The 24,020-nt window shown below is 37.2% G+C and overlaps 1 protein-coding gene across 3 annotated transcripts in view; it reads left to right on the top strand.

Moving 5' to 3' along the window:
• Nucleotides 1–24,020, top strand: part of TMEM54 (transmembrane protein 54) — a 409,347-nt gene that overhangs the window by 96,446 nt on the left and 288,881 nt on the right. Inside the window, exon 1 of one of the 3 annotated variants that reach the window (XM_044059927.1) lies at nucleotides 8,638–8,665. The exons of the other annotated variants lie outside the window; for them this stretch is intronic. Coding sequence (XP_043915862.1) covers nucleotides 8,653–8,665 — 13 coding nt within the window. The 5' untranslated portion in view covers nucleotides 8,638–8,652. Of the gene's footprint in view, nucleotides 1–8,637; nucleotides 8,666–24,020 lie in introns of those variants that run through there. 3 annotated transcript variants of the gene reach the window in all.

The following is a 24,020-nucleotide window of genomic DNA, read 5'->3' on the forward strand; positions in this document are numbered from 1 at the left end:
TTGTGCAATCACTTCTAAATGTGCTTTTACAGATTGTTTTGTTGAAAACATGTGATCCCTGCACTATTGCAGATAACTGTACTCTTGCTTTACGTAATTGCACATTTATGACTTGATCTCCTGTTTCATTTATTAATACCCTCCAACTATTAAGAGAATTTAGTGGAATAGGTATTAGAGGCATTACCCCTGTTATTTTTGGTATTAAACTACATACTCAACAATTAGAAACATTCATGCTTTTTGCATACCAACATTATCTTGCTAATATGGTGACCAATCTTGTTCATTTTTCCACATTTCTTTACTCTCTCTCTTATGTAACTTTACAGTTTGATTAACAAGTTGTACTGTGCTGTAATAAAATTCAGGGGGTAAGACTGAGTGTTGGTGGGAGAAGTATGCTATTGGCAAAAGAATAAAATTAAAAAATAAAAAGGAAAAAAATGCTTTCTATCACTCTCATTTCAACTTCTGCTATTCCGTATACTTCAAGGCACAGCAATAGAAGGAAGATATGGATGCAAGGAATAAGAACATGAAAACATTTCAAATTAACAAAACAAAATAAATCTATCATCTAGTATAAACATTTTATTAGATGCTGTGAAGCATTTTATGGTATATTTTCCAGTATATATATATATATATATATATATATATATATATATATATATATATATATATATATATATCCTTACTAAACCATAAACACTGTTCCAACAAGATGCATATATCTCTTTCTCTCTAGCATAGTGTATCCACTAGCCAGTAATTGAAGAACATTAATGCTCAAAAAATAATGATTTCTGTATATCTGCATAACATTAATTAAACAATGAAATAAGGTCATACGGAGTTTTTTTTACTAGCTACTTATTTTATTACATTTGTAAGTAAACCAGCAGGAAGTTCAGACTTCAGTGACTACTGAAGTGTTTCATTCAAGTAAGAAACTTTCCTTCAAAGTATTGCAATATACTGTATGTATAGTTTTGGGTTTGGCAAAGTAGTACGTACATTGGCAGCTAGAAAAACATGCTATTTGCCATTCTACACATATGAAGGTTTATAAACATAATTTATGAGTATAGTATGTACCACATGTGTTATAATTGTTTAGCCATTTTCAAATGTGACTTGACTATTAATAGGAGGGTTCTTATCACGTAGTCGAACATTTACAAGTTCAAACCTTATATGGTCGAGACCATAAGTTCAAATTTGTAAAAGTTTGAGCGTTTTCAATGGAAATCTCTATAAGTGGTTTCCATTTTGTTCAATGTGGTACGATCTCAGAATTGGTATATTTAAGTAGCAGGGGGTGTGGGGGTACAGGGGGGCTTACCCCTGTGCTTAAAACAGTTTATTTTGTTTTCCCTTTTTTTTTTTTTTTTTTATTATGCATAGTCGAAGTTTTGTAACTTCGAACATAATGGTTCGAACATTACGTGTTCGAAGTTATAAAACTTCGACTATGTGATATAGACCCTTAACAAAGCAAGAGTTGATTTGGTTCTGGCTGATATCTTCTCCAAAAATCCCAAATAACAAGATAATACTTGATCTAGATAATTATAATTCAGCTTTTAACTTTTATCTTTAAAAAGATTTACTTTTTTAATTTGATACACTTGTAATACTGCTTACTTCACTTTTCTAGTATTTTCCTTTAAATCAGCAGTGGCATTTGTAAATTTATCACATCTTTGCTCACATTCATCATTTTCATTTTTGACTGCAGTAAAGGTTTATCCCTAATGATTACTGAACCTAGTGGTGGTTGTGTTTATGTCTTTGCACTGGTATAAATCCAATGGATAGCTTTATGGAGCACTATGAGGAACCTTACCCTAATCTTCAGAGCCCTTCATGAGTAGGCCTTAAATTTGATAATCGTTGAACCTAAGCTGGCTTTCTCACTTTTCAGTTTGGTACTTGCAGATCATAATTGGAAATGACTGATCCTATCTTCTAAATCCTGCGATCTCTGTTGATCCAAGTAAGCTCAGTCCTTGCAGCAGTTTGCCAGATTACAAATCCCCAAGATTTTTTGTAAAGATCCTTGACAGGAAAGACAATCTCAGATTCTCTAGGTAAAGTGATAGATCTGGGGATTACAATTTATTTTTTTTATTTAGAACTAATAAAGAAGGAAAGCAGCTTGAATCCAGTTGAATCCAGATCTTTGGCATGGAGAGATGGAATGCTGACTACACTCTGGGTGACTTAATTCACTTAATGGCCTGCGCAATGGAGAAGCAAAGGGACTGATCATAGTTTCCATTTGTCAGTCCCATGTGAAGGGTGCACATTTTGACTTCCTGCAAGAGAGTAGTCTGTAAAGAATGCTCTGTAGTGCAATCGTTCCTCACACATACTTGGGAGCTTGAACCTAACAAGGAGTGCAAGCAGTCTTGCGAGGCATCATGGATATGCAGAACTAATGAAATGGTATAACAGGCTTTTAGTCATCCTTATTAGACAACTGGAGAAGGGCTTTAGAAGTATTCAGAAATTTCTATCCCTGCAGTATGATGCCTGAAATCCTTGGCACTCACCTATCCCCTCCCAGACAGGAGGGAAATCGATAAACCAGAAAGAGAAAACAGGGCTTAATGGATGTAGAGGGTGTCACAGGTCAAAACATTTTGAAACCTTTGGACTCTGAAACTCTAATAGTCAGAGAATATTTTAATCTGTGCAATTATAATGTGGTACAGTTATCCTCTGTTATATTTATTTTGTGCCCTTTGATGATGCCATTTAAAAAATGTGATGATCAGATGCTTTGGAAAAATTGAATAATTCAGTAGACTTTTTCTGGCATATCTAAATATCCTGTGTTTCTTGCTGTACAAATAAGGTGGGGACCCTTAATGAATTCTTGTAGTTTTGCATCTGTAATAAAGATTGCATCTTATAGGTTCATAGATTGGTATTAGGCTAACTGCCCTTTGTGAGCCATTTTAAAACTAGCCAATTATCCCTTGTGAGACTCAAACCCTGCACATTGTGTTTGCAAGGCAAACACCTTAACCATTAATCCACCCTCCCAACCCATTTAGTTCTGTTATGTCCTCCATCAACTCCAGAAAACCTTTTTTATCTTCTACTATCTATGCATGGACTGAAAATACATGGCAGTGTTTTCTCCAGAGCTATACTGCCAATATTTCTCAATATGTAACTTGTTTCCATAAAAGAAATAATTTAAAAACAATACAGCAAATGGAAATGTGTCAACATCAAGGGAAGGAAAAAGATTGTGTTAAAAATATGAGGCATAATTCAAAACAGCTGTTTTTCAGAGAACATGTTCCACTGCACCACCCAAGGGAGGGACTTTATCCTCAACCCCCCCCCCCCCCGCTATATATATAATACTCTGCCTCTTAGATTACATATAATCCAAATCTCGGCTATATATTTATATACTGTTCATGAAAGTCACGAAGAGTAGAGAAGAAAAAGTATATCCTTAGTGGAGTCGTACATCAACCTTGAAAAAAAATAAGATTTAATACTGACAATGCAGTCACATTTTTTAGTCTGTAAATACAGGTACCAGATGGCATGCACCAGGGATCTAGTGATGCAGCAAGTGCTACAAGGCATTCTGGGATACTTACCATAATGATGACCACTGCATATTCAATTTATTCATATTTATTTATTATTTCTTATATCGACCATTTGAGCAGTTTGCAATTTCCGAATTCTTTCTGATACTCAGAAGTTTTAGTTATCAGTATATTTTATATGAATGCAATAGGCCAAGGAATTTTAGTTTTTTTTTTTTTTTTTTTTTAGCTTTTCTGCCTGGGGCATGACTTAAATTTAATCAAATGGGTTGTGGGGTGGTCATTTCAAAGTTACAGGGGTATATTTTCCTGTAGTTCTGGGTCATCTGAAGCAAGAGATACCAATATGCATAGGGTAAGCACTGGCAAGTTTGTTTTTCTATTGCATTTCTTTTTCATTTTTTGCAGCAGGGGTTCTTTTAGTTTGTTTTCATCAGTTTTAGTTTAATGTAATTATTTGAGGGGGTGGTTATTTTCAGATAATTGGTCTGAGAGTCGAGAGTCAGCTAGGACTGATAGTGTTTTGTGAGATAAGTCACTTAGCTTTTCACTGCATTGTGGACAACCTGCAGGTGGAATTTGAGCCTATGCATTTTTTTAAATAGAAAATAAGGGAACATTTGGTAACCATTTGAACTGTCGGGACCTGCTAGAGTGAGTTGCAAATTACAGAGCTTGAAAGGCTAAAAGAATGGACTTACATAAACTAAGTCCAAGATGCCATTTCTGGGAATATTTTCTTTTCTTCAAGGTATGGTGGTGTTTGAGCTAATATATATATAAGTTGGGGGGGTGAGGCTTGCCCCCACATAGGGGGGTGCAGGGGGGTTTGCTCCCCATTCAAAAATAAGTTTAAATTAGAAGAACGATTTTCAAAATGTGCTCTTCTCCTATTTGTTTCAGCTTGTGGACACTTGGCATGTCAAGTGCTGACATTTCAATGGGGAGCTAGAATATTTGTATTTTACACTCTCAGGTAAAAGGGAATGCATTTTCTTTTACAGAAATGCATACTATTTTACTGTCTGAATTTTTGTCTCTAATATAATCTCTATTTGGAAATAACTGAAATGGCATTTAATTTATGCTCCTGCTTCAGTGCTCTAAATTTTTTGTGAGTTTCAAATTCTGCTATGTCTTTTAAGACCTGAATCTGAGGTTGGGATGGCAGTTATTTCATTTTTTTGTGGGAAATACTTTATCCTGGTTTCTGGTTCTTTCCTTTAATTTGTTCAGAGCATGGATTTCTTTCCAGTCCTTGCAGCTGTGATTTTTTTGGGAGTTCAGATTCTGAAAGTACAAACTACTCAAATGGTCAGATACAGGAAATAAAAATAAAATAACTGAATAAATTGGATATGCAGTGGTCATCATTATGATAAATACCCGAAAATGTCTGATAGACTAAGTGCTTCTGAGGTAGCATAACTATCTGTCCTTTAATTTTTGATAACCTGCTTTATTCTTTACAGGGATACAGATGCCACAGCCAGTTACAGAAGCCAGGGAGCACAAGTCATTGAAACCTATTCTGGAGGCGTAGTCTATTGCAGCAGTTTTTAAATACATAGAAGAAGGCCTTCTTGTACCGTTTTATGTGGTTTAACATTTTTTTCTCTAATTTGATTCAAGTTCTTAATAAGAGTGGAAAAACACAAACCACAGCTGGGGACATTGTTAGGAGGTGGATGGAAATCTTTGAGGAAATCCTGAATTTAGGGGATATGTCCTCCCCTGTGGAGGTAGTATTGGAAGTAGTTGGTGTGATTGGATCCATTTCTGTAGGTTAGGTCATTCTTGTGACTAAACAGCTACACAGTGTCAAGGCTGGAGGACTAGGGGAGATCCAGCCATAAATGCTGAATGTGTTAGATATTATTGTGGTATTATGGTTAAGCACATTTACAGTGTGACATAGAAGGCAAGTCAAGCTCCTCAGGATTTGTACACTGTGGTCATGGTAACAAAGCAAAACACCTTTACAGTGTGACATAGAAGCCAGGTAACGCTCCTCAGGATTTGTATACTGCGGTCATGGTGACAGAGCAAAGCACCTTTACAGTGTGACATAGAAGGCAGGTCCAGCTCCTCAGGATTTGTATACTGCAGTCATGCTGACAGAGCAAAGCACCTTTACAGTGTGACATAGAAGGGAGGTCATGCTCCTCAGGATTTGTATACTGTGGTCATGGTGACAGAGCAAAGCACCTTTACAGTGTGACATAGAAGGCAGATCAAGCTCCTCAGGATCTGTATACTGTGTTCATGGTAATGGAGCAAGGCACCTTTACAGTGTGATGTAAAAGGCAGATCACGCTCCTCAGGTTTTGTATACTGCAGTCATGGTGACAAAGCAAAGCACCTTTTGCAGTGTGATGTCGAAGGCAGGTCAAGCTCCTCAGGAGTTGTATGCTGCGGTCATGGTAACAGAGCAAAGCACCTATACAGTGTGACATAGAAAGCAGGTCAAGCTTCTCAATATTTGTATACTATGGTCATGGTGACACAGCAAAGCACCTACACAGTGTGACACAGAAGGCAGATCAAGCTTCTCAAGATTTGTATACTGTGGTCATGGTGACAGAGCAGTGTGTTCTAGTTATACTGAGATTATAAGCTTCAGTCACTGTGAGAAAGCTTATGCCAGGGTACTATAAAGGAGAGTTTAGATAATAATTGAGCCTTTAATTCCATAGCAATAGAGTAGATTCACTTGATGCCATAGAATAGTGGATAAACTCTTCACCCTTAGATCTTGGAGAGATCATGTGAATCTGCCAGTCCTGTCTACCTGTGTTTTGCAGATCTGAGCATAACACTTAATAAGTACTACTGAATGTGGTTTAGGGGGTACTACAACAGTACAGGTTACTGAAGTTGTTATGCCATTTGGTTCCTGTATTTGTAGAGTGAGAGTTGTATCCACATACTTGGCATTAAACTATATATACTCATTGGGGTCATATAACTCCACCCAGGTTGTGCCTTGTTTATGATTTTCATGGACAGGATATCATTGTGCAGCTCTGGCTTACCAGGATCCAGTTTTGAAGATGTAAAGGTTGTATCACTGTTTTTGCAGGCAACAGTATCCTCTTGGCCTCGTAACTGGCATGCACTAGAGGTGTTTTTGCTGAGTGTGAACTGTCAGGGATGATAATGAGCATTTCTAGATCCAAGATCATGATTCTTCTGGAATAGGGTGGATTGTTTTCTGCAGGTAAGGGGAGCAGTTACCTCCAGTGGAATAATTTAGTAACTTATGGTCTTGTTCTTAAGTGAGGATGGGGTGATCGATAACTCGACCAGAGGATGGTCTAACAGTGAAAGTACTGTAGGCAATGCACTGTGTTGTTGAAGCACTAGCTGAATCCTGGGAAAAGCCCTCAGTTTGCCAGTCTTGTCATTGTTTCCATCCTGATCTTAAGTCATGTATTTTAGGTAGTGATTGAAAGGATGAAATCACAATACAAGTGTCGGAAATGAGGTTCCTTTGTAGGGTTACTGGGCTTGTCTTCTGTGACAGAGTGATAAATTCAGCAGTCCAGGAAACTACTGGAATAGAACCACAGTTACTCAGGACCTAAAGGTACCATCTAAGGTGGTTTTGGGTACCAATCAAGGATGTTTCCTGGTCACATACTACAGGAGGTAGACCAGTATTCCAGGCATGGGCCAATGGAAAAAGGGTTGGTAAAGACCCAGAACACATTGAAGATGACCTGATAACACCTTTGCTTCCCTTCAGTGAAGCCAAGGAATATTGCTGGGGGATAGGGAAGTGCCATCAATCATTGTCATCCTCACCAGGAGGGAGGATGGATGGATGGAGTTGAATAGGTTCCAGTGTACCGGTTTAATGTAGGGCTTGTTTTAGTGGGTTCATGAGGCTGTATTTCCAGTGTTTATGTTTTAAATGATCATGTTATGTTACATATCATTTCTAGTTGTAGTGTAGTTAGTGTTGCTTTAATGTATTTTGCATATAAGTATGTTGTGTATGGCTTGTCCTTGTTAAGGCAGCCAGAGTTCATGCTATTATTTTAGTTTTGTGTTTTATATTTAATTTTGTTTTGACCTGAGGAATGCTAATATTGTAATTTAGTTTATTTTATGTGTATGTTATTCTGGGAGTGTTGCATTAGTACATTTGTTGTGTACATTTACTGTGATATGTGGGATGCTACGCGGTATGCTGCTCACTTTACAATAATATAAGAAAGCTTTAAGATGTAGGCAGAAGGGTGACAACATCTTCTAACACAGAATGGTGACACATTTTACTCATCACCACTTTGCATATCGTGAATGTTATCATAATAGTTGCAAAAAAAAATGCTAGAATTTATTAGTGTGCAAGATCTGTAAACACAGTTTTTTCATCATCCTGCTACATCCCTCCCTCCATCCATAACCCCCTTTTCCCATTTTTTGCATGTGGGATCAGGGTGTCACATCAACCATGATAATCATGTAGAGGCAAGGTTTGTGCCAACTAATTGTATATTATACAAAAAAGACAGCAGTGTGTGTGTGTGTGTGTGTGTGTGTGTGTGTGTGTGTGTGTGTGTGTGTGTGTGTGTGTGTGCATTTATTTTATTTAATTCATTTGTTAATCAGATAAGTCTGCTAGACAGAATTGCTTTTTTATGACCAACCTGGAAGCATTGCCTGGTTAAGTGACTTATTCAAAGTTGGACAATATGTAAGCAGAGGCTTGAGAGAACCATTCCAGGACTAAAAGTGTGCAGCTCAGTACCACCATACACCATTACTACACCGTGCTAAAATACATGAAGCAGTTATTTGTGCCAGCTGAGTCAAACTGGCCACTAGGATATGATGCAGTAGACAGAATTCAACCGCAGGCCTTTGCTTTTTATGCTTCTGTCTAACTCCTCCCACTGTGTGTTTTATATCCTGGATGCATGATAGAGCAGTTGAGAAACCAGTAACACATCCAAGTCTTTTCTAGAAAATTCTTGTTATCTGTAAGTTGATGTGAAGATGTAGTATAATTTTCTCTGTGGTGCAGTACAGGTATCTTACCTTCTCCACTGTCTTGAAAATGAAACATAATGGTAAGATAATACTTCTGGTATTTGAGGGGCGAGGTGCAGGTTAGAGGCGTAGGTTTTCTCACTGAATTTGTAAGTGAAATATTTAGCCATCTGTTTGCTTTCCATTGTTGATGGTGTTATATTGTTATAACAACTAATTTAAAGACTTTTCCACTGATGTTTCTCAATATATGTGGGACTCGGCATTGCACAACATATTCAGAAAGTGGATGGATTACTTTCTGTGCCAAGCTGATGATGTATCTTCATTCCCAGTGCTATTCGACTGACAACATGTTCCTGACTTTAGGGAAGCATGCAGTGCCTGTTTCAACACATGATTTAAACATGGCTGCCTTTTGAAGCTGAACAGGGTATTTTCACTTACACAGTGCCCTGAAGCTGTTCCCTCCTCCTCCTAATCTGTTTCACTGCCCATTGCTTTTCATTCCCATCAATTTACTATGAACAGATTAAGTTGCAAAATAACAATAATCTGCCTGCAGTTTCTGAAATGCAGGCAAGTCGTTATCATACTATATTTATTTATTTACGTTTTGTTAATTTTGTAACCAGGTAAGTGAACAGACCAAGGCATTTGTAGTTTTACTCCAGACAGCTACCACAATGTATACGTTTATCCTATGCTAGGAACATGAAACATATGTAGTAAAAGCACATATCAAATGCATTATACAGATTAAAAGAATGTTATTTGCTCTTTACTTTTGCCATAAAACATTTGAATAATGTTTGGTCCTGCCATTAATAGTTATATGTACTTTAACAGCAGTAATCAGGTTCCAGAAAGGTGTTTAAATAACTTCAGTTACAGCACAGCACCCTTAGTAATTCATTCGTGTATTCTTTCCTTCCATCATTCTCTGATACCTGCTTTATCAGCTTTGCATTCATAAGGAAGAAGTACGAGGCAGGGAAAGGAAACACACACACACACACACACACACACACACACACACACACACACACACACACACACACACACACACACACACACCATGGCAATTCTGAGGATCACCAGTTCACCTTCTAAAACAGATACTGATCTCATAAAACCAATTTCAATCTGCACAAAAACATGTATAAAATTACTATTTGCTTTAATCTTGGATATTGTTTATATGTTTATAAACGGTGAAATAGAGACAAAACCTTTTTTTTTTTAAATATTTTAACAAACAACTTCCGGTGGCTGAGTACTTGACTATGGATCTCCCTGCATTGTGCTGGCTAATGATGCAGACTTCTGCCTGAAGACATACTGGCGGTGTCTGCTCCTGTTCCTTTTTTAACCTTCACGCTGATTAGAATATGTAGCAAGGCTGTACCTGAAAAGCAAGCAATAGAGTACATTCCTCTACCATAAAGTTTAGAGGTTTTAGTTTCAAGTGCTCCCTTTTTCCCCTTCCCAGTATAATATTATGTTGTGCACATCCGTGACTGCTTCCATCCTCTAACAGACTATTCATTCACACAATCAAAACTAACAATGCAGCCGGTGATTCCCTCTTTGTGAACTCTGTAGGCAGAGCCTGGAACTCATTTGCAGTCGATATTACTCTAAACTGGCTTTGTCATTGCAACAAGCCTGGCTAACTCTCATCAAGAGAGTGTATAATCTGTTATTCAGATTACTGTCAAATTTACCCCTGACTTGCACCAGCGAGTAACTATAACCCGTGTAACTTGTTTGTTCATGTTTGCTTATGAATTCTTTTGACAATACTATATTTGTAATATGCTATCATTTGTTTTTATTGTATCTGCTTACCTTGGAGCTTTTCACCCCGGGCCTCCGCTGAAAATGGGCATGAATCCAGTCGGACTATCCTGGTCAACAAATGTAAAATAAAATAAAAATAAATAAACATGCACATTCAGTTTCCTCAGCACCATCCATGTCTCTCAGCTGTCCTGATTTTTGCAAAATGTCCAGATTTTTGCTCATATTTTGGTCTGGACCTCAAAATTTGTGGTTTTCTAGCAAATCACTTTGGATTGATGTCACTAAATATTAACATAAAACTGAGCTTTAGGCTTCATACCCTTAAAGAAAGCACGCTAACAGTCCTGTCATTCTAGTAACTTTTCAAGTTTATGAGCAATATTTAAAATGGTTTACCTTCATTTACTTAAACTGTAATGTGCGATTGACCAATTGAGTGACATGAGAGGAAGAATTCCAAAATGTGTCCGACCCTCAATGTTGAAAATGGTTGCTAGAAACCCAGATTCAACCATTTTTGAACTGCAGCACAACAGTGACTGTTAGAACACATCCTCCACACCCCTGCTACTTTAATATACTAACTCTGAGATTGCACTACAGTGAAGGAAAGGGTACATGTCCCGATCCCCACTATAGTGCGATCTGCATCCAGAATGCCGAATTCAAATCAGTGAATGCCAGTGTGCATTAGCTCATTTGAAATTGCAACAATGGAATTTGAGATTCCCCAATCTTGCCGCTGTACTTTCGCACTTTGGTATATTGTACAACGGATTCACGAATAAATGAAGGTAAACCATTTAAAATATCTGTCCCTATTTTTGGACCTTTGTCTAGCCATTATTTTAGGCTTTGCTCCGACTTTTTGTGCTAAGAGGTTGAGAGGTATGGCGCCACCTGACCCACAGTATAAATTGAATTCTTAAAGATGAGTAGCCCACATTCAGGTTTTACATCTTTAGGTGTGACTGCATTGATTGACATTGATTTAGGCAGGTGGTATTCTACAGTGACAACCAAACTTGCTTCACCTAATTAATTATGCATATGCTGGTCACAGAATGATAATGATGCTGAGTAATCAATCACTGCATTAAAAGTAACAAAGGAAACAAATATATGCAGTCTACAAACAGCAAGCATACGGAACGGTCAAGGGGGCGCTGCCTTAGATATTCTAAGAGAAAAAAGGGTTTACAATCATAATATTAGACTGTAGGGGGGTAGCTTTTGATCTCCACACCAGTTATTAATGCTTTACATCTGTAGAATTTTTTTTAATAAATTAAACATTATCATTGTGACACAGGCTGAAACTCAGCATTTTTGTATTAATTTCTGTTGTAATAAATATTATCTTAACAATGGTCATAATTAGCATGTAGTTTATGGTGCATTGAGATTATATTTGAAATCCATGAAAAAACAGGTTTGTAAAGCACCTTTCTGATGTCAGAGATGTGCTTTAGAATTGTTATATACCCCATCGTGTTGTTAAGCATTAGTCTCGTGCTTCATAGTGCTCAGTGGCCACAGGAGAAGACAGACGAGAAGCTGTTAAAACAACTTAAAACACTTCATTCGGACACTCTGCATACTTTCAGCTGTCCCTGATTTTGTTGAATATTTTTGCCCTTTCTCTTGTGTTTTTTTTTTTTTTTTTTTTTATTGTCTGTTCAGTCATTGAGGATTACAGTCAGTCAATGCCAGACCACAGTGTTTTGTACTTTTCATTGTTCAGAAAATGCATGCTCATGAAAAACTGTTTTATTCTGTTAACTTAAACTGTCCCTGCTTTTGATCCTTTGTTCCATAATTATTTTTGGATTTTCCACAATTCTTAAGCAAACAAGTTGAGAGGTATGCTGCTGACTGTCTCTTTAACAAAACACTTCACAATCCTACACTTTCTCTCCCTTTCCTTTTTTTTTGTATGTAACTGGTAGAACATGAAGCAAATAAAGCTCCACGTTCTATAAAGAATTATGAACATGTCTCTGATCAAAACCTATTATGTTTTCTGGACATGGATGGAAAGGTTTACATTTCAAGCTTTATTCTCAGGTGAATTTCTGGGCATCCATGTCTTGAGACTATAACAAGCTGGTTATGACTGAAGACCCAATCATAATCCTCTATGTTAATGGTGGAACTACAAGTGCAGTATGTAAATGCTGTGCTGACAGTGGAACTTATATTTACTTGAGTTTTATTCTTAATATATTTTTGTTTTTTTTATTAATATCAGTTCTTTGTACCTTGTTTATTTAGTATGTAGGTGCTGATATTCTAATAAAGTAGCACTAGGGTCTATTAGTCATAGTAGGAGGCATGTTGAAAGCAAGCAGAGGGACAGTTTAAAGTGGGACTTGATGCACATCCTATGTGCTACCTAAATTTTATATTATATAAATTCTTATTTTCTGTGATCCAGTCCCCACCTCATTTCCCTTGTAATGTCAGTGTATTTCTTTCACTCTAACAAGGTGAGTTGAAAGTGCTTTCACTAAAGACCATAAGAGAAAAATGGAGACAGAATGCTAGGAGAACAGTTTGAATCACTAGGCTTTTTGTTTATAATAACTGTCAGTATTCAGGTTTACTGTCATTTACTACAGAACTGTTGTATTTATTGACATTAGATTACTGGGAAAGTCTGATTGGGTAGGTGCCCATTAAAAGCAAATGCCTGGGGAGAAAAGCACCAAACTGTTGAACAATCATTTTACAGTCTTCAAATATAATACAAAACATATGCTGTTTAAATAATTATACCAAATTTGACATAATGTGAAAACATTGGTTAAGAATGGATACAACTTATATGATGATGATTTAATATTTAGATTTTAGCCAGTTTAAATAGAAATTAAAAGTAAGTCAGTATAATACAAGCAGGAGTTATAATATGAAGTGAGAGAAAAAAATGCAGTTATGGTAAATTTAGAAAGAGTTGGGGCAATAAATTTATTGAAGTAAGGACATGACTGAAGAAGGGAGAGTAAGGAGGTGTAATGTATGAAGAAGTATTTCTTCATTATAGCGATATAGTTTATCCTGGAGTTGAGCAATAACAGAGCCAGGCCCAGATTTTGGCTAGAAAATCTTTCAGAATGGTTTTAATGGACTGGAAGGAGGGTCTTGACCTGATGGATGCAGGTAAGCAGCTGCAGGACGTATCGACATGGCATGAGTATGGGCCACACCCAGCAGATCATAGGAGGTTACTAGGCTAATGGCCCTGGGGCCCTTACAAGCCTAGATTTGATAGATTTGTGGACAGAGAGGAGTTTTTGGTCACTGAATCGTAATGACTGACTGGGAATACAGTTATGTAGAATCTTATTTAGTGCTAGACAGGAAGATGGATGCTAAATAATTGTATAGATGGTATGAACCTGTGTATATGAGGTAGTTCTAACCAATCTAGGCTTTTTAGTACTATACAGTGGTGGGTTCTGAAAAGGGTATTTGTGGCAGTTTACAAAACATGTGAAACCAATGGTGCTGTTTGTTGTGCAGGGCAACCCAACCTTTACAATAACTGTAATATTGGCCAGGAGCACTCCCTCTCATTTCTTTCCTTTCCCATAGCTCTTTGTAGCTGTACACTAAATCACACTTGTGACATACCCACATGAGCAGTACCAGGATGTTTCATAGACATCCTGCATATGCAGCTAATTAGCATGTCGTGTGTTTGGGATATCAGTATATCTGTGTGCTAGAATAACGTAATGGCATTGTAAAGCTTACCTCGATACCATAACACAGGAAGGGGGTGGTCAAGTATGGAGGAAGTGCCTGGAGGCATGGTGGCCCCTCCCTGCAGTATACTGTAATTACTAAGTCATGGTAGTACACAGGTACTGTTGGGCTAATAGCACTGTACTGTGCATCATAATATTACACCATGTTTACAGCCCCAGTATCATGTATTACCTTCTTCAAGAATCCAATTTTTTTTTTTGAGTGGCATCCCAAAAGGCTATTTAGCTTTTCAATAATGCAATTACTTTATTGAAGAGCACAGTTAATGCATCTTCCTTTTATTGATTTGTGATGCTCATTAGCATTATTTTTGGCAAAGCAACAAGTTACAAATGACACCATAACTCTGCCAAGTAATATTATTTAATTCAAATCCTCATAAAGATCTTTGACCAATTTGCATAATGCAAACATCTTTATGAATCCACTTAATAATTTTAATGATCAAGATAAAATGCTACTGCAAGTACAAAAATTGTTCATCATGCAGAGGTTTATAATGAGTAATCTTTTCTGTAATTATACTATGTGTTTTGTTATAAAGCAAAAATGAAATAATGGATAAGGCAGCAAAATATGGTTTTCACTTTTCTTTCCATTTAAAACAGAAGATTATATCCACGCAGCATGTACAAAAATTGTTCATTATACAGATTTCCACTAAACAGTAATCTATATGGGCAAGATTCAGAGACTTAAAGGGTATTGTGTAGGGCTACAGCATGGCTGCAGGCAGTATACAGACTCTCTGTGTGATTCAAAGAGAGTGACCTGACACTTTGTACTAATATGTTACTACATAACAAAGGCAGCCTTGGTGTGCAGCAGGTGTGAAGATGATCCATAACACATGCATATTTTTGGTGCATGATTCACTGATCACTACATCATGTACTGTGATAACTCATGGTAATGCTACTGTGAAGATCCAGGCTACCTAAAGCCATGATCTGTGCATTTCAGTGCAATTTGATGGGTGTCTGTACCCCAAATATATCACAGGATGTTAATATAAGCATGAACAGCCACATGTAGGCTCCCAAAAGGATTATCAGTTTTCTGATACAGTAATCATATCTTATAGCATTTTATCTAGATAAAATGACTGAATGTATGTATCCCTTTTCTAGCAAGCACTGTTGGTTATGTGACTTGCTCAGACTTATACCGTTGAAAGTGGAAACTGAGGGAATCAAACTCAGGCAGAGAAATCAAGATGCAAGATTAAGCTTGTTGAAAGCTCTTAGCTTTAACCCTGCCAGATAAACTGAGAGCTGAACAGCCAAGTGCATATTCATGCATCTGTAGTTATCTACATGCATACGCACATGCAACCTTGTACATAAATGTGTTATTAGCAATGTGATGAACCACCCGCAAGTACTAGTAATGCTGATGCTAATGGCATACTACGGGTGCTGATGTTGTGTTACTAGTGCTGATGGCATACTACTAGTGCTGATGGCATACTACTAGTGTTGATGGACAAGTACTACTGGTACTGATGGCATATTATTAGTACTGATGGCATATTACTAGTGCTGATGGTGTATTACTACTGCTGCTGATGTATTATTAGTGTTGATGGCATACTACTAGTGCTGATGGCATACTACAAGTGCTGATGGCGTACCACTAGTGTTGATGGTGTATTACTAATGCAGATGGCATACTACTACTGCTGATGGTGTATTATTAGTGCTGATGGCATACTACTAGTGTTGATGACCTACTGCTAGTGCTGATGATGTACTACTAGTACTGATGACGTATTACTAATTCTGATGGTGTATTACTAGTGCTGATGGCATACTACTAGTGCTGATGGTGTATTACTAGTGCTGATGGCATACTACTAGTACTGATGGTGTATTACTAGCGCTGATGGTGTATTATTAGTGCTGATAGCATACTACTAGTGCTGATGGTGTACTAATAGTGATGATGGTGTATTACTAGTGCTGATAGTGTACTACTAGTGCTGATGGCATACTGCTATTGCTGATGGCATACCACTAGTGCTGATGGTGTACCACTAGTGCTGATGGCGTACTACTAGTGCTCATGGTGTACTACTTGTACTAATAGCATACTACTAGTGCTGATGACGTACTACTAGTGCTGATAGTGTATTACTAGTGCTGATGGTGTATTACTAGTGCTGATGGAGTATTACTAGTGCTGATGGAGTATTACTAGTGCTGATGGAGTACCACTAGTGCTGATGGTGTATTACTAGTGCTGATGGCGTACCACTAGTGCTGATGGCGAATTACTAGTGCTGATGGCATACTACTAGTGCTGATGGTGTATTATTAGTGCTGATGGCGTAAAACTAGTGCTGATGGCATACTACTAGTGCTGATGGTGAATTACTAGTGCTGATGGTGAATTACTAGTGCTGATAGCATACTACTAGTGCTGGTGGTGTAAAACTAGTGCCGATGGTGTACTATTAGTGCTGATGGCGTACCACTAGTGTTGATGGTGTATTACTAGTGGTGATCTAGTAGTGCTGATGGTGTACTAGCAGTGCTCCATCCGCCATGAATTTTTCTGTTACATCACATGTCCACTAATGTTTAAGAAATATATGTAAATGCTGGTGATCTTAGTAGAGTACTAGGAAGTAATGAGATACATAAGTGACTGGTAATGCAGGAAATTAATTTGGCATGGAAAAGAGCCTTTGCCTACAAACTGTGTCCAATACTACAACATAACATTTACACATCACTGACAACAGAGTACAACATTCTATAGAAAATTGCTATCACACAGATGTGCCAGATTCTGGGAAAAGTCAAACATTAAGAGGTCCTCAGTCTTCTCTACAAACACAGAAACACTCCTGTATGTATGAGCTGCACCACATATGAGTGAATGTTAAATTGGCATTGTTTGCTACTGCCTTGATAAGACATATAAAACATTACATAATGTTTGTAGTTAACTTTGTTAATTTGTTAGTATTAAGAAAAAGATGTACTAGGTTTTATAAATATCTGAATAAGCAGTGAGTATCTCTATAAAATTCTTTACTGTTTTAAATAAAGCTTCTAACCCTTTGCTTGTCTTGGTGTGTTTCTAAATAAATAAATTGTTTATGAATTACTTGTGGCAGTATAAAACAGTACAAATCATATAAATTAGTGCTGGTGGTCAGAAGGCACTACCATTATAGCCATACCGCATGCAGTTTCTGGACATTAAAGGTGCTGCTAACTGGCCCATTAGTGGCACACTCAGCACTAGGACATACAATGTTGCATTTCTGAATCACATTCCAGACATAAAGTGAACCATAACTGCATCAGAGGAGCTGTCCATGTAGGTCCATAGTTTCATAGGTAAGTACTAGGCTAGCTGGAGTTGCAGGCTATTTTAAGCCTAGCCAGTTCCCCTTTTTGTGCTTGAAATAACCTATCCCATTTGGTTATAGACTGGCCTTACACAACCCATGGTCAGTAATTATTACCCCTAATGAGAATAACTGGGATCATTCCATAGATCATTTGAGAGGACTTATGCATGGAGCCACCTCTGTCCATTAGTAATGCAGGGGACAGTCCTGGGTAAATTTTCTGTTTCTCACCAATAGATCTATGTTACAAGTGAATACGGACAGGGATAAACTGTTTTTTTATGTGGATGGAGAGTCTCTTCCAGAGCAGCAGTACCCTCTGTGAGATATACCAGTACCTCAAAACATGGTAAGGTATAAACAAATACAATGCATGAGTTCCATTTCTGGATCTCTCCCAGACTAAGTACCTTTACTATGAAATTTTCTCTGACTGGTCAAGAGACAGAAATGCCAGTTTTCCCATATTTTAAACAAACTGTTGTGAATAAGTTTAAATCCAAAGAACATGCTAGGACAGTACCAGTGTAAAACCTGTTCAACATCTAACTGGTTACAAGGGGAATTAATTTACTGCAGCCTGTTGTTGCTGTTGATGTTATTATTTGTAATGCCTATAAAATAGATCTGTGTGCATCTTGTTTAAATTAGACACCGAAATAGCACAATATATGGTAGCAGACAATACCAGCTGAAAGAGATCATATGTCTTTTAACTGTGTATGAGGGAGCTTTTGGAAGGGTGTACATTTCTTACATGTGCTGTATGTTGAATGGAAGCAGAAGTCGAGTCATCCTTTCGTCCACAACCCCTTTTATCCATTTTCCACATGAGATTTGGGTATCACTTCAACAGTGACAGTCATCGAGAGCCAAGGTTCACACTGCCAGGTGGCTAGCCTTGACACAGTTCTTCTTCCATACCACATAAACTCTCACTTATCAGGTTGGAGTGTCTTTGCAGTGTGGGAGGGACCGGAGCATCAGGAGAAAACCCAAACAAACATAGGGAGGATATGCAGGTTCCCAAGAATCGAACTAGAGAACCTCTCTCTGTGAGGTGCCAACACTATCTGCTACATCACTGTGTCACTTTGCTAAATGGAAATTAAAAAAAAAAAAAAAAACATGCCTAACACTTACCATCTAGTTGCACATGTATACCTTTGCATGTATGTGATCTGTAACCATGACATCACATGTGTAATGCACACATACACACACACACACACAGGTGTGTACATTTAATGTTATGTGTGTATATGTGAGCATATCAATATGAAATCACATATGTGTAAATCCATATTTTGTGTATCGTGTGTATATATATATATATATATATATATATATATATATATATAGTGGATATAAAAAGTTTACACACCCTTGTTAAAATGCTAGATTTTTCTGATATTAAAATGAGACCACAATAAATCATTTCAAAACTTTTCTCACATTTAATGCGACCTATAACTTGTACAATTCAATTGAAAAACAAACAAATCTGTTAGGGAAAAAAATATAAAAAATAAAAAACGTAAAATAAGTTGGTTGCATAAGTGTGCACACCCTTAAACTAATAATTTGAAGCACCTTTTGATATAATTGAGCCATCTGTATAGATTATTGAACCCGTTCTGAAGTTATTTTTGTGTTTCAGAGACGGATTATCCATGTAGAATAATATTGTCTTCATACAGTTTTATATTATTAGGAGGGAATTAAGGGCAAATATCATTAGTAAATGGTAAGAAGTGAATGAGGCATAAAGCCAAATATTTTGGGATACCAGTTGTGAAGGTTCCCACTTAAGTAATTAAGTGCATCTTTGCTCTGTTTGTATATTAAAATGCTCTGTTTGATAGTTAAGGAACCAGACTATGCTGTTCGGTCCAGAACTGATGGGTTCATAGGTTAGTACTAAGCTAACTACCCTTGTTGGCCATTTTAAGTCTAGCCAATTTCCCCATGTGAGAATCAAACCCTGCACCTTGTATCTGAAAGGTAAACACTTTAACCATTATGGCAAACTTTCCATATATTGGAAATAGTTTTCCATATATTGATAGCTAGTTGATGGCCAAAACTTCTAAAAGCTCTTGATAAGTCTATGAACAGGGTAGCTATACGTTTATTGTTTATTATATCTGTAAAGATTTTTTTCAGTAACCGCATATGTTGTGATGGGAATTATAGCTGTTTCTGTACCTATGTTGAACATTTGGTAGTAGACCACAGTTGTTTATAGGATCAGATGGTGGTTTGCAAGTAGTTTTTTGCAAAAATCTGAGTAATTGGAGTAATAAAATGTGTCTAATATCCCTTGGAAAGGTGAGGGGCAGCTTTTTATATAGAAGAGTAATGCGAGTGATTGAATTGGGGAGGGGATTCAAGTAGTAAGAGGTTATAAATATTGAATAAAGGTTTAGACAAGATGCATACAACAAGACAGAAGAATGCAGGTGGATGCTGTATTTAATTAGGTTAGGCTTTCTGCCAGGATTGGTGGAAACTAAAATAACAATGATGAAGTTGAAATAGAAAATGGCGGTGATGATAAAGTCAGAAGGTGACTGCAGTGTAGCGTCGTTTGTTTAGATTTGAAGGTTAGTGGAAATTAGGGTTAATGGTTTAGCTTGTCAATTTTTTTTTAATTTTTGGATAATTGCTGGAGACAATGCAGCTTGGAAAGTGCTGGATTTGTTATAAAAAAAAAAAAAAAAGATTTGTTATATTAAAAAGGCAATGGGGTTAACTTTCCAGCCTGTTCTAGGTTAAGATGTAGCACTATTTTGCTTTTGTCTTATTTATTTAGTTTTTCCCTTTTTAATTTTGATGGTGAACAAGGTGGTTACTAGTTTTCTAGAGACACTACTTTATGACTAGATCTCAGAAAGGTTTTGATTTAAGGGGTAATCCGTGGACAGTGCTTGCTGCTGATGCTCCCTTTTAATGATGAAACATATTTATTATTATGACTATTTATTATTAAACCATTGAACTTTTACAGAGTACAATTGAAGTTGGTAGCTTGTTATACACTGGACTAGTTTATGCTTGTATTCATCATAAATACCTGCATCTTCCTTTAATCCATGAAATGATCTTTAGGCCATAATCGCTGATGGAATCTTGGGGGGCTGTACAGGACAGAGTACCTTAGATTAGTACATGGTTACTAAGGGAGATAGGTAGACATTTAACATTTAGTATTACGTGCCTTTTGATGCAGCTAAATGCTCAAGATACTGGTAGTTGGATACAAAGATAAATTATGTCACTCACAGCAGCAGCACAGGTAAACATACAACTGCACTATATAATGCAAGAGGCATTCTTGTCAAATTGTTTGCATGTGTCATAAGACAGAAATGCATGCTTAAAGTCAATGCCATGTCCAACTAGTGTTTAGAAATAATTAGCTAATGCTTTGCTACTACCAAGCTATGTAATGTCAAAGAAAAAGAATTGTGCTGCATTTAATTTATTCATTTGTAGCAAAAGAAGCATTCTATACTAGACCTTTTTCTAACTATGACCTCAAAAAGTACAAACTAAAATAGGAAAATTGGAAGTAATATTTTGCAAATAATTGCATTAGCTGATATAAAATTATTTAAAGTGAAGCAACTTTAAAATGGCTAAGAAATAACAAAAGTAAAGAAAGTTAGTTCTGTATGCGAGCAGTAGCAACTATCATTTTGGTTTAAGACCCTAAATCTAATAGACCTCTGACAGTATTCATAGCAGGAAAAAAGTTAAACCGTGAACATTTAACTCTGAGGAAAACTGAGGCCTTATCTGGGAGAAAAAGGAAATGCATTCAGAAATGGGATGAATGTGAGCAGTTAGCCCCATTGTGTGGCTAGAACATAGAGAAAACCTTTGTTTGCTGAGCCCACATTGCAAGAGGCAGTATGAGTGATTTGGGAGGAATGCAAGGATTGTGGCTTATTGTACAGACACAACGCTAGATTGAAACATCATTTGCAAATCAAATATTGAAAATATGAAATAGCATCTGGAACGTGCAGCACAGAGTAAGAGCTGTAACCTTTTAGAGCTGAGTAAGAGAGGTAACCATTTAGCTTTATGGAAAGAAAAGTGGTCACTCTCTATACAAAAGCAATGCATCCAGCCACTATTTTGAATTGCAAATATTCATGTGCAGTTTCATCAGTTTCAATAAAAGAATATTATTATGTTGTTGCCTTAAGACTGCCTTCTAAAAGTTATGCTGATTGTAGACTTACTTAACTGCAATGAAGACATCTGCTTGTTTGTCTTCAGGTAAACCTTAATTATTTAATTGGTAAATGAAAATGAAAAAGAGCAAACCGGGCTTTGTATGAGCTTATTTTGGCGGTCTCCCTGACTTCTGGCTGAACTGGTCATAATTTTGCTATAGTTTTATACGTTCATAGGTATTTACTAGGCTAACAACCACAAGGGCCTTTTTAAGTCTAGCCATGCATCCTAAATCTCTGACAAGTTCTGATACCCTTGATAAGTGTAAGCAGGGGCTTGGGAGATTAAACATTTACAAGCAGGGGCCTGGGAGGTGAGCCATTTACAGGTTGTCTGTGTCCATTAGAGACAGAGGTGCCAAACCAGTGATGAATTTCCTGCTTGATACATAATAAATCTGGACTACTGATATGATCCATATTTAGCAAGCCTGTAAATTCATATTTTGGGATTGTCCCAAAAGCACTTTCTAAATTGTCAGACTTATGCCACCTTTATCAGTAAAACTGCATCTGTTGATTGTCTGCCCCAAGTCTATCAGAACAACCACAGGTAACTTAAATTATGCCGTGAAATTCTTATCACCTCAAGATTTGAAAAAAAATATATATCAGGTTTACACGGTGGAGTAATAGCAGCCACCAATAAGCTGTACTGCTCATCCAGACAAGGCAGTCCCCTCCCCCACCCCCAGCCAAGAATGGTTCAGGAACGCCATTTTGAAAAGTAATAGGTACCATAGACTAATCACCCTATGAAGGCTCACCTAGGAAACCTTTCAGGTTTTGTCCCCATTTTTTTGATAAGCAGATAGTCTTTGTCATGTTTTCTCCTGATGTGGTTGCTTCATGTAAAATGGCAATTATTTGACTTGAATTTTTCTTTTGCATGTATACTTAGTTAACTGACATAAGACATAAAAGAAATGTACCACAGTAGTCAGTGCTGAGAGAGGCTGGCATGTACATCAGCTTCCTGAATATGAACAGTAAGTGAGTGTCATGAAACAACTACACAAAATTGTTTCTCTTCCATTTCTCAATTTAGAGTAATACATTGAGTGTCTAAGCTGTATAAAAGATATAGGTACATTTTCTGAGACTGGCATAGGCTGGGATTCATGAACACCTAACGTATCATACCAGCATCATTTACCTGATGAGCAGTGACAAGCAGGGTGTGTGCAATTCAGAAAAAACATAGCATACCTGAAACCAAAAAGAAAGGTTAGAGGAGGTATATATTGAGCATATAATGAGTAGTTCTGTATGAGAAAGAAGTAAAAAAAAACATGGAGAAATGATTCCGAAATGCATGTATATTGCACAACAAAGCCATACTCAGTTTAGCATGAATTCATCCACATGCTCGAATTTAGGCACAGCAATCTTTAAAATACTGCCAATCCAGCTGGCAAATATTTGTTTGGAAACAAGTCCATATCCTTTTGTTATGCTTTTCATGACAAGTCCTTATCCTGTCTAGTTATGGCCCATTGGACTAGGGGTGTTTCTTATTCTGGAGTCTTCAGCAAGTGAATTGATTCCAAGGATATTTTAGAGGTAGCCACTTGGTCATCTGTGGACATTTTCACAAAACACTACAGGGGAGATGCTTTCTCTAGAACTAGAGCTTCTTCTGCCAGATTTGTGCTATCTAGATTGGTTGCTAGCTCTCTTCTTCCTGGTTCATCCACCTTTTGTAATTGATAAGCCTTGGGAATCACCCGATCATGTTAGAGTAAGGAAGGACATAGTACAGTTGTGTAAGAACTTACCATAACAGTAAATATCCTACTGATTACTGTTGCAGTATTACTTCCCCCCTCTCCTTCCCCCCTTTTCCCTAATGCTTATCCTCTGGATTTTCATGGACTAAGAAGGAACCATCTCCATGCTTCCCTCCTCTTTGATGACCTTAATCCTTATACCATTTCTTTCAGTTGTCTCCAGGTTTCCTGGCTTAGAGATAAGCTGAGGATCTCATGCTCATACGTCCACTTATGTGCCCTTACACCCAGAGCTTATAGTCATACATCCAATGTATGACCTAAGGAAGGCTTTTTGGCTTTAGTACCCTGCATAGACAGCCCTGTGAGATAACCCAATAGTATTAGAATACTGCAACAATGATCTGTAGGACATCTACTGGTATCTGGATAAAATATAGTTGTGTAAGAACTCGCCATAAGTACACCTTTGGGGACCCCACTTATCTTTCTAAGATGTTTTGATGGTGTTATA

The sequence above is a fragment of the Protopterus annectens genome, chromosome 1.part2 (genome assembly GCF_019279795.1).
Source record: "Protopterus annectens isolate FY-2018-M chromosome 1.part2, PAN1.0, whole genome shotgun sequence".
NCBI classification, from domain to species: Eukaryota; Metazoa; Chordata; order Ceratodontiformes; family Protopteridae; genus Protopterus; species Protopterus annectens.